This window comes from Rhinopithecus bieti, unplaced genomic scaffold, assembly GCF_001698545.2.
Source record: "Rhinopithecus bieti isolate Rb0 unplaced genomic scaffold, ASM169854v2 scaffold_22548, whole genome shotgun sequence".
NCBI classification, from domain to species: Eukaryota; Metazoa; Chordata; class Mammalia; order Primates; family Cercopithecidae; genus Rhinopithecus; species Rhinopithecus bieti.
The window spans coordinates 864,669-877,840 of NW_016810469.1; the positions used below are offsets into that span (position 1 = coordinate 864,669).

A 13,172-nucleotide genomic window follows, 5' to 3' on the forward strand; every position below is an offset into this window, starting at 1 on the left:
AGAGACCAGCCTGGCCAACATGGTGAAACCCCATCTCTACTAAAAATACAAAAAATTAGCCAGGCATGGTGGTGGGTGCCTGTAATCCCAGCTACTTGGGAGGCTGAGGCAGGAGAATCGCTTCAACCCGGGAGGCAGAGGTTGCAATGAGTCGAGATCATGCCACTGCACTCCAGCCTGGGCAACAAGAGCAAAACTCTGTCTCAAAAAAAAAAAAAAAAATTTAAAATGCCCACTTCTAAAGAATCTTTCAACCTGGAGATTACAAGATTGCTTTTAAATGTTAGAAATATGGTAAGGTATTTGGTTTGCTCTTGTTGCTAATCCAGGAAGAACCGGGGAACTCAGGCTTGTGAAAAAGGAATATGGCAGTTAAGGAAAGCAGCCTCAGAGGCTGCTAAGGAAACAGATTCATCTATGGCTGTGAAAGTGTCTTGCTTTTCTTTTTGTTTAACTTTTCAGCAACAAGAAAAGTTCCAGTAGTGGTTAATAGAAAGCCTTCTTTATTGCAAATGGCCAGTCCTGCTGGTGTGTAGACCTAACAAGCCTGCCAATGTCAAGACCATAAGGTTTCTATCTGAGTCTAGGGAGGAGAGGGAAATCCATCCAGGGTCCTTTGGCCAGGGCCGTGGGAGAAAGCCACTAAATGTCAGTAGGCCATCTCTCCAGAACAGTGATGCTCAAACTTTTGCAAACATTAGAATCACCTGAGACCTTGTTAAAGCACATTGCTGAACCCCAACCCCAAATTTTCTGATTCGGTAGATCTGGGGTGGGTCCAGTAATTTGTCTTGCTTCATTTGCCAGGTGAGGATGATGCTGGTCTGGGGCCTACCTTTTGAGAACCTTTGGACCAAACAGCTGGGAGGTGCAGTGCCGGTAGCATGGCCTCCTGCCCAGCTGTGTCCAGCAGCCCCCTCCCTCCCATGACCTCAGCTAGATAAAAGACCACTGCTGGCACTGGGCTTCGATGAAGAGCACCTATGCCTGGGTTCCCCGACCACGTTCCTGGGGAAGGTTTCTGATTTGAAATGGTTCTTCCTCTCAAAGGGCCCTGCTGCCCACTGGTTCTGACTTCTTCCCTGGTTATGCCCTAAAACAGTGCCTCAGAGGAGACAGCCATGGGACAGCACTACCACGCAAGCCAGCTGGAGCCCTGCTCTCCCCCAACATACCAGCTTCCAGGGGAACGGAGTTTCACTTTTTGCCATATCCACCTCTTCCTTGAGGATGGGCAACTTTTTTCCAGGGGGAAGAATCCTCCACTGGAGAGCCAGGCTGAGGCGCCTCAGAGATTTGGAGTTGAGCATAGAGACCCCCTCTGGAGCCCTCCCCTTCTCCCACCACCAAAGTCAGCTTCCTTTATTCTTTGGCAGTGCATGTGGACAAACATTTAAAAGCCATGGAAAAGGAACCGAATGCCTGGCCCGTGGGGCTAGGTCTCGGGGCGGTGGGCACCTCCACCCCAGCCTGCGCATTGATTACCTTCAGCTGCTGATTCGTCCGCTTTAGGAACTGAATCTCCTCATTGTGCTTCTTCTCCTCCACCTGCCGCCTCTCGCTCTCCCGCTTCTCGGTGGCTTCACATTTTGCCTTCTGCTCGTTCACTTGCCTCTCCAGTTCTCTCTTTTCCGTCTCCAATTCTGCAATCTGAGGAGAGAATGACCAGTCATCCTGGGATGTCGCCAGGTGAATGGAATGGTGTGAGCCTGGGTGGAAGGGACATGGGACATAAGACATTGCCAGGGTATATACTGCCACCCGGTGGGAGGTCAGTGCCTGGCATGGAGCGTCCACAGTGGAGACAACTCTGCCAAGACCACCAGGCTGGCCATCATACTCAACCAGGGGTCCCTCACTGAGGTGATGCAGGTCCAAGTGTCGTGACTGTCAGGAGAGCACCTTAGGAGGCCAGAATGTAGTGCTGGAATGATAAGCACGTAGCCCTGAGGTTTACAGAAGAGACGGGGCCAAGGGTCACGGTAAACCCCACTCACTTTCCTCTCCATGTCTGACTTCCCCTGCTCAGCCTGCAGTGCCTTCCTCATGCCAAACGCCACGCTGCTCTCGTACAGGGTCTGGTAGGCAGCGATGGTCATGCGGATCTCGTCCCGGACTCGCAGCAGCAGCAGCCCCCTCTCCGCACAGTTGATGGTGACCTCCCGGATCAACTCATCTTCCAATGCACACACACCATGAGATCAGACAGGGCGTGGGGAGGGGGCTTGCACTATGTCTACTGCAAACACCCTTCCTCTTGGGAAGGACATTAGGGTGTTCTCGCTTGGAGACAAAGTACAAAGCCTCAGAGAAGGGCCTCAGGGAGGCTGCCTTCAGTGGCCCAAAGAGCCTTGCCATACAGTGACTCCTCTGAACTTGGCACTTGTGAGTAGCACAGAGTCAGCAAACCTGGGTCGTCCAGGGCAAAGGAAACAAGAGGCTCTGGTTTGTTTACAGCACTGGGTCCCCTCCCTTCTGGCCTTTGGTAAAAACTGGTTACTATTCGAAAAAACCTGACTTTTTCTGTTTAAAGATGGCAGCTGTTTTAAAGCAGCTGGGACATCCTGCGTGCCCCCTTGGCTGCATTGGTTTGAGGCTGGAAACGGCAACGTCTAGAGCTTGCCCGCCTATCTCCCCATAAATGCTGACCTGGAGGGCGAAGCGTAACAACACACGGATGGGGGAGCCTGCTAAACCCTGCAGCTGCCTGAGAGTTTGAAGGTGGTTTGCAGATCGGCATCCATAAGAGCCAGTGAGACTGGGCTGGGGGACAGCCATTTGACACCAGCACTCAAGGAGGTGCATCTTAAATCTCTCGTGTCTGTCGGTTAACAACAAATCACAATATTTTTCTGGACCAAGGGCCAAATATTCATGGATGGATGGATGTAAATACCGAACATTAATCTTTCTGACTAAAAAATTAGCACATGCTTATTATAGAAATCTTTGGAAAAACAGATAGAAGTTCTTGTTTTACTCCAAACATCTGCTAAGGGGTGAGGAACTCAAGTTGCCAAGAATACAGTGGCTGGCAGCTGGAGGACTTGTAGAAGAGGTGGGGCTGGTGTAGGGAAAAGAGAGAGAGATCAGACTGTTACTGTGTCTATGTAGAAAAGAAAAGCATAAGAAACTCCATTTTGACCTGTACCCTGAACAATTGCTTTGCCCTGGGATGCTGTTAATCTGTAACTCTGCCCCAACCTTGAGCTCACAGAAACATGTGTTGTATGGAATCAAGGTTTAAGGGATGTAGGGCTGTGTAGGATGTGCCTTGTTAACGAAATGTTTACAGGCAGTATGCTTGGTAAAAGTCATGACCATTCTCCATTCTCGATAAATAGGGGCACAATGCGCTACGGAAAGCTGTGCAGGGAGGTCCAGGGCAGGGACCTCTGCCCTGGAAAGCCGGATGTTGTCCAAGGTTTCTCCCCATGTGATAGCCTGAAATACGGCCTCATGGGATGGGAAAGACCTGACTGTCCCTCAACCCAACACCCGTGAAGGGTCTGTGCTGTGGAGGATTAGTAAAAGAGGAAGGCCTCTTGCCATTGAGATAAGACAAAAGCCTCTGTCTCCTGCCTGCCCCTGGGAATTGAATGTCTCGGTGTAAAACGCGATTGTACATTTGTTCTATTCTGAGATAGGAGAAAAATCGCCCTGTGGTGGGAGGCAAGACATGTTGGCCACAACACTGATCTATTACTCTTTAGATGTTTGGGTGGAGAGAAGCATAAATCTGGCCTACGTGCACATCCAGGCATAGTACCTTCCCTTGAACTTATTTGTGACACGGATTCCTTTGCTCACATGTTTTCTTGCTGGCCTTCTCCCCACTATCACCCTGTTCTCCTGCCGCATTCCTCTTGCTGAGATAGTGAAAATAGTAATCAATAAATACTGAGGAAACTCAGAGACCGGTGCTGGTGCGGTTCCTCCGTATGCTGAGCACTGCTCCCCTGGGCCCACTTTTCTTTCTCTATACTTTGTCTCAGTGTCTTATTTCTTTTCTCAGTCTCTTGTCCTGCCTGACGAGAGATACCCACAGGTGTGGAGGGGCTGACCCCCTTCAACTGGGAAGGGAAAGAGGGCAGTTAGCTGTTGCTGGGTGGGTCAGGCAGGGGGAGAAAAGGGGATTCCAGTATGAGATGGGCTCCAGCTCTAGGGTGCTCAGGCCTGGATCTGTGCTGAAGGTGAAGGGAAGGGAGCAGTAGGGTGTGTAGTGTCCATCCCTCACCTGGCTCACTCACCAAAACACTGTGAGTAGAGTTCCCTGCGGACAGGGCAGATGCCTGTTTCCCTGGCCTGCCGCTGCTGCAGCTTTAAGTCTAACTGCTCCTGGAGGTGCACCACGTCCATCCTGGTGCTGGGGGTGCTGGACACCTGCTGGATCCATAGCTGCGTGTCTTCCACCCACTCCCTGTGGCAGACACAGCAAGACTGAGCAAAACCCATTGACTCGAGGGTCCCCAGCACATGAGCAGAGAGGGCCCTTTGAACCCTCTGCCTGAGCAGCAGTGAGGGGCAGCTTTGCCACCAACCCAGAATCCTCCATCCCTTGGGATGTGAGGTTCCAAAGCCACACCCGCTATGCTGCCTCCATAGGGACCTCGGGAATGGGTAGGTGGTGGACAATTTCCACCACCGCAACGGGCCTCTGTGAAATAATTCCCCACCATTTCAGATCTTACCCTCCTAACATGTTGAAGACCGATTTATGGTTGTTGCTTGATCTGAACAGTAGGAACTACCCACCAACTTATGGGGTGGGAAACACAGGACATCATGAACCTTGTGTAAGTGAGAAAGAGGCAGATGTGTGTATCAGGGGCGGGGAGGTTCGTGAAGGTGTGTGCCTGTGTAGGCCCCCACAGTGAACCTTGTGGCAGAGATGGCCAGGATGTGGAATCACACGGAGGAAGTTTGAAGTGCCATGGGGGAGAGGATTTCTGCATCATTGGTGGGAGGGAATCAACTGAAAAGTTATCCCCATCCTTTGACCTCCACCTCAGAGGAGATGACAGTCTCTCTTTCACTGTTTTCCCTTTTCCTCATAGCCTTACAAACTGTGCTGTCAACTTATTACATAAAAATAGATGAAAAGGCATGTTGCTGCAGAAGAAAAAAGCAAGAAGAGGAGATCATGTTGGACAGGGGTGCTCTGCTATAGTGAATTCTCAAGGAGAGCCTCCTGGAAGAAATGACATCTGAGAAAGACCTGAGTGAAGAAATGAAAGGAACCAGGAGAATATCAAGGGAAGAACATCTTTGGCAGTGAAAACACCAGCTGTCAGGGCCCTGTGATGGGAGAGTGAATGAGGCATTTCAGAAATAGCAAGTGAGAGCCGGGCGCGGTGACTCACGCCTGTAACCCCAGCACTTTGGGAGGCCAAGCTGGGCAGATCATGAGGTCAGGAGATCAAGACCATCCTGGCTAACACGGTGAAACCCCGTCTCTACTAAAAATACAAAAAACTAGCCGGGCTTGGTGGCGGGCGCCTGTAGTCCCAGCTACTCGAGAGGCTGAGGCAGGAGAATGGCATGACCCCGGAGGCAGAGCTTGCAGTGAGCCAAGATCGCGCCACTGCACTCCAGCCTGGGCAACAGAGTGAGACTCTGACTCAAAAAAAAAAAAAAGAAAGAAAGAAATAGCAAGTGAGGCCCCTGTGGATTCAGCACAGTGAACAAGAAACAGAATAACAGGAGATAAGGTCAGGGATATATCATAGGCTAGATCATGCCACATCTTCCAGGCCATTGTAAGGACTTTTGATTTTAGTCCGAGATGGGAAGCCATGAAAGAGTTTTGGGCAGAGACTGGCATGATCTGACTTATGACTTAGGGGCTGTATGGAGGATAGATTTTAGGAGCAGAGTGGAAGCAGTGTTTTCAGACAGGAGACCATTGCAGCAGTGCGAGTGGCCACCAGTGACGAGAAGCAAGATGATATGATGGAAGCAGAGGTGGTGAAAAGTGGTTGGATTTGGGAAAGAATTTGAAGGTGGAGCCAAAAGAATGTGATGAAGGATAGTACACATGCTGTGAGAGTGACCAAAAGGAATGAAAGGTGGTTTGAGTCCCTAGTAAAAAGTTCTCAGAAGACGGGGGATGAGCAGACTGGGGGAGGAAGAAATTGCGATTTAGTTTGAATATGTTGAGTTTGAGATGTCTATTAGATATCTTCATGAAGATAATGAGGAAGTAGAAGACTATATGGGCCTGGAGGTTAGTGGAGAGGACAGGGCTGGAAATACACATTTGGGAGCACATAGGTGGTATCTAAAGCCATGAGATTGGGTGACAGCATGCAGGAAACAAGGGTAGATTGAGAAGAGGTCTCCCACCAGCGTGCCAGGATCCAGCCATATGTAAGTTCTAGGAGCTCTGTGATACTGAGAGAAAACCCCAGCCAGGAACAGAGGCAGAGTGCCTCCTCCCACACTCCCAAAATCCACGATGCAAAGCCTAGGCCTTCTCCCAGCCACTGCTCCTACTTTCTTACCTTGGGGGTAGTATGGCATTCAAGATTTCTTCTGCCTGCTTTGTAGGATCTGGGACACAGGGAGCTGAGGGGAGGTTGGTCTTGGGTAGCTGTGGGGCTGAACCTGAAGGTCCAGGCTGCTGGGGGCTGACTTTCAGTAGCCGAGCCTGAGATGAAGGCACAGGTGAGGGCAGGAAATGGTTCAGGAGCTCAGCTCCACACATCCCCAACCTGTAGATCGCTCCAGGTCTTCTGCACAGTTCTCCCCTCTTCCTAGCCTACTTTGGGTCGGTCTTCTCAGCAGAAATTATGTCACAGAGCTGAAGGAGGCCATTAAGTCTGGTCCCAACTCAATGCTTGAACAAGTGTTGCTGGCATATGTGCTCAGGCATGGGCTTTCACATCTCTGGTGATGGGGAAATCACTACCTCATCTATTCTTGGATCCGGGTACCATGAAGAAGAGTGAGCCCCATCCATCTCCCTGTGATCTCCTTCCCCATCCTAAATCTGCCCTCTGGGGTCACACCCAACATCTGGGCTTCCTATACAATCCTCTCACCCTCCTTCTCCGACTTCCCAATTCCTTTTACTCCCAGTCGCTGCAATCCCTGTCCCTTGAGATTGCTGACCCTCAGTGAGGGAACGTGTCTTTCCCCATTGGAGTTTCGAGGCTTTGTCCCCTGAGCCCCCGTCCTCACCTTGGGGCTCCGTTTCTCCGTGTTCCGGCTCACCAGTACAGGGGTGTCATACTTGAGCAAAGAATCTGCGGGGGGAATCATGGCGGCGGCGAGTAGCAGCCCAGCAGCTGCCGTGTCCAGTGTGGGCCTTGTTTGCCGTCACCATGGAAACCGCCCCTCACTCCCGCCCCCGCGCTTCTTGGCCTGGGCGGAGCTTCGAAGTGGGGCGGGGCCAACAACCGACGAGTTTCATTCTGTGCCTCCTGGGCGGAAACCTCTTGTTCCTGGCTTCTTAGGCCTTCTGCTCACCGGTTCGTCCCTGTACTCTTGGAAGCAAGGAAAACGCTGGTTCGAGTCCCTGCGCTGCGTCTAGCTCGCGATTTGAATGAAGTGGGCAGATCACCTTTGCCGTGCCCCAATTTTGTCACCTGAAAAACAGGAGTCATCTCCTGACTCCTCAAGAAGGATTAAGGGACAATTCCCAAAGGAAGTCATCTGGAGTTCCTAGGTTTTTTGAAGGGTTTTTTTGTTGTTGTTGTTCCCAAAATGTGTTTATTGAGATTGTTTCCCACTCATCTTGATTCAGGGTGCTTTTAGTGCTGCTTCCTCCTGAAGGAACATCCTTCTGTATGCCTTTCTCGTAGGCTGGCAGAGGACAGTGGAGCAGCCAACACACAAAACTGCCGTTTGTGCATGGCTAAAGACTGGTGATTTTATAGCATCCTGGGCATTTCACACCCATGAAGTAGGAATTGGGGCTCCGCACCAGGCGTTTCTTTTTGTGTTTCCTCTTCTCTTCTGGGGAAGGATGAAGGAGATCCTTTGCAAGAGGCATGTTCTCATGGGTAGGTCGTTACCGCCAGAAAGGGCTTGTTTTGTTTTTTAAATTGAGACGGAGTCTGGCTCTGTTGCCCAGGCTGAAGTGCAGTGGAGTGATCTTGGCTCACTGCAACCTCCACCTCCCAGGTTCAAACGATTCTTCTAAGGCCGGGCGCGGTGGCTCAAGCCTGTAATCTTAATGCCCCAGCAGGCTTTGGGAGGCCGAGACGGGCGATCACGAAGGTCAGGAGATCGAGACCGCATCCTGGCAAACACGGTGAAAGCCGGCTAGCCCGTCTCTACTAAAAAAATATAAAAAAACTAGCCCGGCGCGAGGTGGCCGGCGCTGTAGTATTCCCAGTACTTGGGAAGGCTGAGGAGCGGGAGAATGGCGTAAAACCCGGGAGGCCCGGAGCTTGCAGTGAGCTGGAGATCGCGGCCACTGCACTCGCAGCCTGGCCGAGCAGAGCGAGACTCTGCCTCAAAAAAAAAAAAAAAAAAAAAAAAAAAAAAAAAAAAAAAAAACAGGCGTCTACTTCTGGGCTTCAGCCTCCCGAGTAGCTGGGATTACAGGTGCCTGCCACCACATCTGGCTAATTTTTGTATTTTTAGTAGAGATGGGGTTTCACCATGTTGGCCAGGCTGGTCTCGAACTCCTGACCTTGTGATCCGCCTGCCTCGGTCTCCCAAAGTGCTGGGATTACAGGCGTGAGCCACCGCGCCTGGCCCGAAGTATTTTTCTAATTAAAGGAGAAATGAGAATGTAGGAGCCAATGGGAAACTTCCCCTTTGCCCCCTGAAGAGTCGCTCAAAAATCAATTCACAAAAGGCAGATTAATTGGAGAAAAGGCATACGAATGTATTTAAAGTGTATACACGGGGAGAATCACAGCGTGATTATCCACCCCAAAAAGAGTTCAGAAGCTTATATACCCTCCTGGTAAAACAGACTTACGAGGCTGGGAGAAGGAGGAATTCTGCTCAGGGATTACTAGGCAGAATGAATTAATAAGGGAACAGAGATACATTTGTAAATAGTTTTTTGTTGTTTTTTTGTTTTGGTTTGGTTTTTTTGAAGACAAAAAACCTGTAGCCCTGGCTGGAGTGCAGTGGTGCCATCACGGCTCACTGCAGCCTTCAACTCCTGGGCTCAAGCGATCCTCCTGTCTCTGCTGGGACCACAGGCACGAGCCACCATCCCCTGCCAAATTTAATTTTTGTAGAGACAGAGTCTTGCTATGTTGGGCAAGTTGGTCTGGAACTCCTGGCTTCAAGCGATTTTCCTGCCTTGGCCTCCCAAAGCGCCGTAATTACAGGCTGCAGCCTCCGTGCTCGGCTGTAAACAGCTACTTTTGACAGTATAAGGGTCTCGGGTCAGGTGTGATTACATTCTTGGGAGGAGAAGAAAGAAACAATTTTTCCTTTTGGTAGTCTGTATTTTAGGCAGATAAAGACCTGCGCTTTGGGGGAGACGGTGGGCACCGGGAAGGAACATTGAGGCTTCTTCAGTTCAGCATGTCAGTGCGCCATATTTTGGGGTTTCGATTTCTGAGCCCCAACAGCATTGCAGAAAGTTCAGGAAACAGAAGAGGAAAAGCTAATGATTTGCCCATGGGTTATCATCTCTGATTGCATTTCCATTTCTTCCTTCCTTCTATTTCCAAATGTAAATGTAATTATAGTTTGCGCACAATTTTGTATCCTGCTTTGTCGTTAACAAGTCAGGGTTTTTAAAGTTTGTAAATGGTTTACTAATGGCCACATAACACCCATTAATTTGGCTAACTTCCCTACTGCTGGGTATTTACATTGTTTCCACGTTTTGTAATTACTAATAATGTGGCAACAAACAGTCTTGAGAGGTTTGCTTTTTCCCAGTTTTTTGTTGTTGTTGTTTATTTGTTTTTGAGACATCTCGCTCTGTCGCCCAGGCTGGAGTGCAGTGGTGCAATCCCCGCTCACTGCAACCTGCGCCTTCCGGGTTCAAGCGATTATCTTGCCTCATTCTTCCGAGTAGCTGGGATTACAGGCGCGCGCCACCACACTCGGCTAATTTTTGTATTTTTAGTAGAGACGAGGTTTTGCCATGTTGGCCAGGCTGTTCTCGAACTCTTGACCTCAGGTGATCCGCCAGCCTCGGCCTCCCAAAGTTCTGGGACTACAGGCGAGAGTCTCCACGCCCAGCCAGAAGTTTGTTTTTGAAACTTGAAACTCCCGCCACCCAAGCCGGTCGCTGTGGCCACGCCCACTAGGGAGTAGTCACGTGTTTACTCTCTGCCGCAAGGATTTCTGGGAGGTTGGGCACCCCGGAAGCGGAAGTCCAGGAGTCAAACTCGTCATTTCCTTCAGCTAGAGGAACCCAACGGATCTGTTTTCTTTCGCTCAGCCAAAATCACAGAATGAAGGCGGTGAAGAGCGAACGGGAGCGAGGGAGCCGGCGAAGACACCGGGACGGGAACATGGTGCTGCCGGCGGGGGTGGTGGTGAAGCAGGAGCGTCTCAGCCCAGAAGTCGCACCTCCCGCCCACCGCCGTCCAGACCACTCTGGCGGTAGCCCGTCTCCGCCGGCCAGCGAGCCGGGCCGCCCGGGCCACCGCGGGAACCGAGCCCGAGGAGTTAGCCGGTAAGTGGGGCAGCAGCCCAGGATGGACGCTGGGTTGGGCTCATTCAGAAAGGCGGGCAGGGCTAGCATCTGAAACAGGTTTTGAATGCTGGGCGCAGCAGCCCGGACTTAATCCTGAGGGACTGTTGAGAGTGATCCAGTCGTGCTTGTGTTATGCTTGCTCTGTCACTTGCCTTATAGCTCGGTGTTCAACGCCTAATGACAAACCGGCAGGATCCCACTCCTTCATTCTTGTGTCCCCAGCACTTCGAAGAGTGTAGCCCAACAGATAGCACTGATAATCTGTTAAATTGGAATGAGGTTTTCCCCATCCCGCCCACAAATGGAGTGTGGGCCTTGTCTTTCCAGTTACCTGCCAGAAAGATTTTCACATCGAGGTCTAGGCGAGCTACCTAACAGAAACTGGGAAAAAAAAAAAAAGTTACTTCTTGCTAGACTCATTTATTTATGCATTCATTCACCATAGTTTTACTGAGTGCCTATTTTAAGTGTGAAAGACTGCCCTAGGTATTGGGGCTGCAAGGATGATTCAGTTAGATGATCTTCACCAGTGCCAAATTGGCCGTGCTCTAACCCTGAGACAGATGATAAAAAAAAAAAAAATAGTTTCAATAACAAGTATTATTGATAGGTTATAACAGTAATGTGATAGTGAGAGATTGGAGAGAAGAGGGAGGAGGCCTCTCTAAAGAGGTGTCATTTGAGCCCAGACCTGAGTGATAGGAATGATTCAACCTCTTAAAGATCCAGGCAGAGGAAACAACATCTGCAAAGAACTTGAAGTAGAATGAATTATGATTGAAATGGGAAAAAGCCAGTGTCGGTGGAGTATAGTGGTCAAGAAGGTGGGTGGTAGGAATGAGATGGCATAGGGAGGAAGTAGAACCACAGGATGGACTGTTCCTGATGGTAGGGGTGTTGGTAGTGAGGGATAAAGAATCAAGGGTGACTTCCGGATGGTGATGCCAATTAGCAAGATGGCAAGGAGTAGGAGAGGAAAGGTTTTTGAAGGGTTGGAAATTAAGAGTTTTGTTACCTAAGTGAGAAGGTTCAGTAGACAGTTGTCTATGTGAGTATGGAATGCAAGGGAGATGTTAGAGCTAGGAAAGTGAACCTCGTGACTCCTTTAATGTGACTGGCAGATACCTTCACAAAAGCAGTGTTTGTGTTAGTAGGTAAGCCTGATACTGGAAGCTAATTTTTATGGGGGAAGGGAAATTGCAATAAAATCCTGTGTACCATGCTCTGTATAGGTCCCCACCCAAAAAGAAAAACAAGTCCTCAGGGAGAAGAAGCAAGTCTCCTCGGAGTAAGAGAAACCGAAGTCCTCACTACTCAACAGTCAAAGTGAAGCAGGTAAGTGGATTGGGGTGTTTTGATGTTGGGTCCAAATTGAGAGCCTTTTCCTATCACAGCTAAAGAGGGCTGTGTGTGTGTTGTGTGTGTGCGCATGTGTGCACGCACACTCGCCTACATCTCTACCTGTACCTCCAGTGGGCTTTTCTGAAAACTGGGTGTATTTCTTTTTTCTGCTTGTTTGCTTAAATTAAACTTTTTATTTTGAGATTATTATTGGTTCACATACGGTTGTCAGAAATAATTCAGGGAGATATACTCTTCCTGGTTTCTCCCAGTGGTAGCATCTATTCATAACAGAACTGTGGTACAATATCATCATCAGAATATTGACATCGATATAGTCAAGATAACATTTCCTTCACCACAAGGAATACCTCGTGTTGTCCTTTTGTAGCCACACACACTTATTTCCCACTTCCCACTTTTATCCTTCCTTAACTTCTGTCAACTTCTAATCTGTTCTTCGTTTCTATAATTCTGTCATTTCAAGAATGTTGTGTAAATGGAATCATACAGTATGTAACCTTTAGGATTGTCTTTTCTTACTCAGCAGAATCTTTTGGAGATTTATTCAGGTTGCATCTCTCAGTAGTTCCATTTCATTGCTGAGTGGTATCCATATGGTATGGATTTAGCCACTTACTCATTAGAGAACATCTGGGTTGTTTCCATTTTTTGGCTATTACACGTAAAGCTGCTATATACACATTTGTGTACAGGTTTTTATGTGAACATAAGAGTTCATTTCTCTGGGATAGATGCTCAGGAGTGCAATTACTGGATTGTACGGTAGTTGCAGGTTTAATTCTTTTAAGAGATTGCCAGACTGTTTTCCAGAGTGGCTATATTAGTTTCCTAGGGCCACCATAATGAAATACCATAGAGTAGGTGGCTTAAACAGCAGAAATTCATTTTCCTGTAGTTCTGGGGCTAAAAGTCAAAAATTAGGGTGTTAGCAGGTTTGGATTCTCCTGAAAAAAATCCTCTTTTCTTGGCTTGCAGATGGCTACCTCTCTGCTGTACCCTTAAATAATCTTTTTTCTGTCCTGGTGTCTTTTCTCAGCCATATTGGATGAGGGCCCTACCCTCATTTTTTAACTTAATCAGCTCTTTAAAGACCTTATCTCCGGCCGGGCGCGGTGGCTCAAGCCTGTAATCCCAGCACTTTGGGAGGCCGAGACGGGCGGATCACGAGGTCAGGAGATCGAGA

General features: G+C 49.2%; 2 protein-coding genes and 1 pseudogene across 2 annotated transcripts in view; 1 reads left to right on the forward strand and 2 right to left on the reverse strand.

Annotated features, from left to right (window-relative positions):
* The window catches only part of DNALI1 (dynein axonemal light intermediate chain 1), an 11,026-nt gene extending 3,699 nt beyond the window's left edge, over positions 1 to 7,327 (reverse strand). Inside the window, 6 exon segments of the mRNA XM_017892127.1 lie at positions 1,486 to 1,650; positions 1,998 to 2,176; positions 4,251 to 4,420; positions 6,504 to 6,649; positions 7,183 to 7,273; positions 7,275 to 7,327. Coding sequence (XP_017747616.1) covers positions 1,486 to 1,650; positions 1,998 to 2,176; positions 4,251 to 4,420; positions 6,504 to 6,649; positions 7,183 to 7,273; positions 7,275 to 7,327 — 804 coding nt within the window.
* Positions 7,328 to 7,403: 76 nt separating this feature from the next.
* LOC108542218 (40S ribosomal protein S27-like) lies at positions 7,404 to 7,997 on the reverse strand (annotated as a pseudogene).
* The window catches only part of SNIP1 (Smad nuclear interacting protein 1), a 22,026-nt gene continuing 16,781 nt past the window's right edge, over positions 7,928 to 13,172 (forward strand). The window contains exons 1-3 of the mRNA XM_017892143.1: positions 7,928 to 8,006; positions 10,367 to 10,603; positions 11,857 to 11,959. Coding sequence (XP_017747632.1) covers positions 10,380 to 10,603; positions 11,857 to 11,959 — 327 coding nt within the window. The 5' untranslated portion in view covers positions 7,928 to 8,006; positions 10,367 to 10,379. The remainder of the gene's footprint in view (positions 8,007 to 10,366; positions 10,604 to 11,856; positions 11,960 to 13,172) is intronic.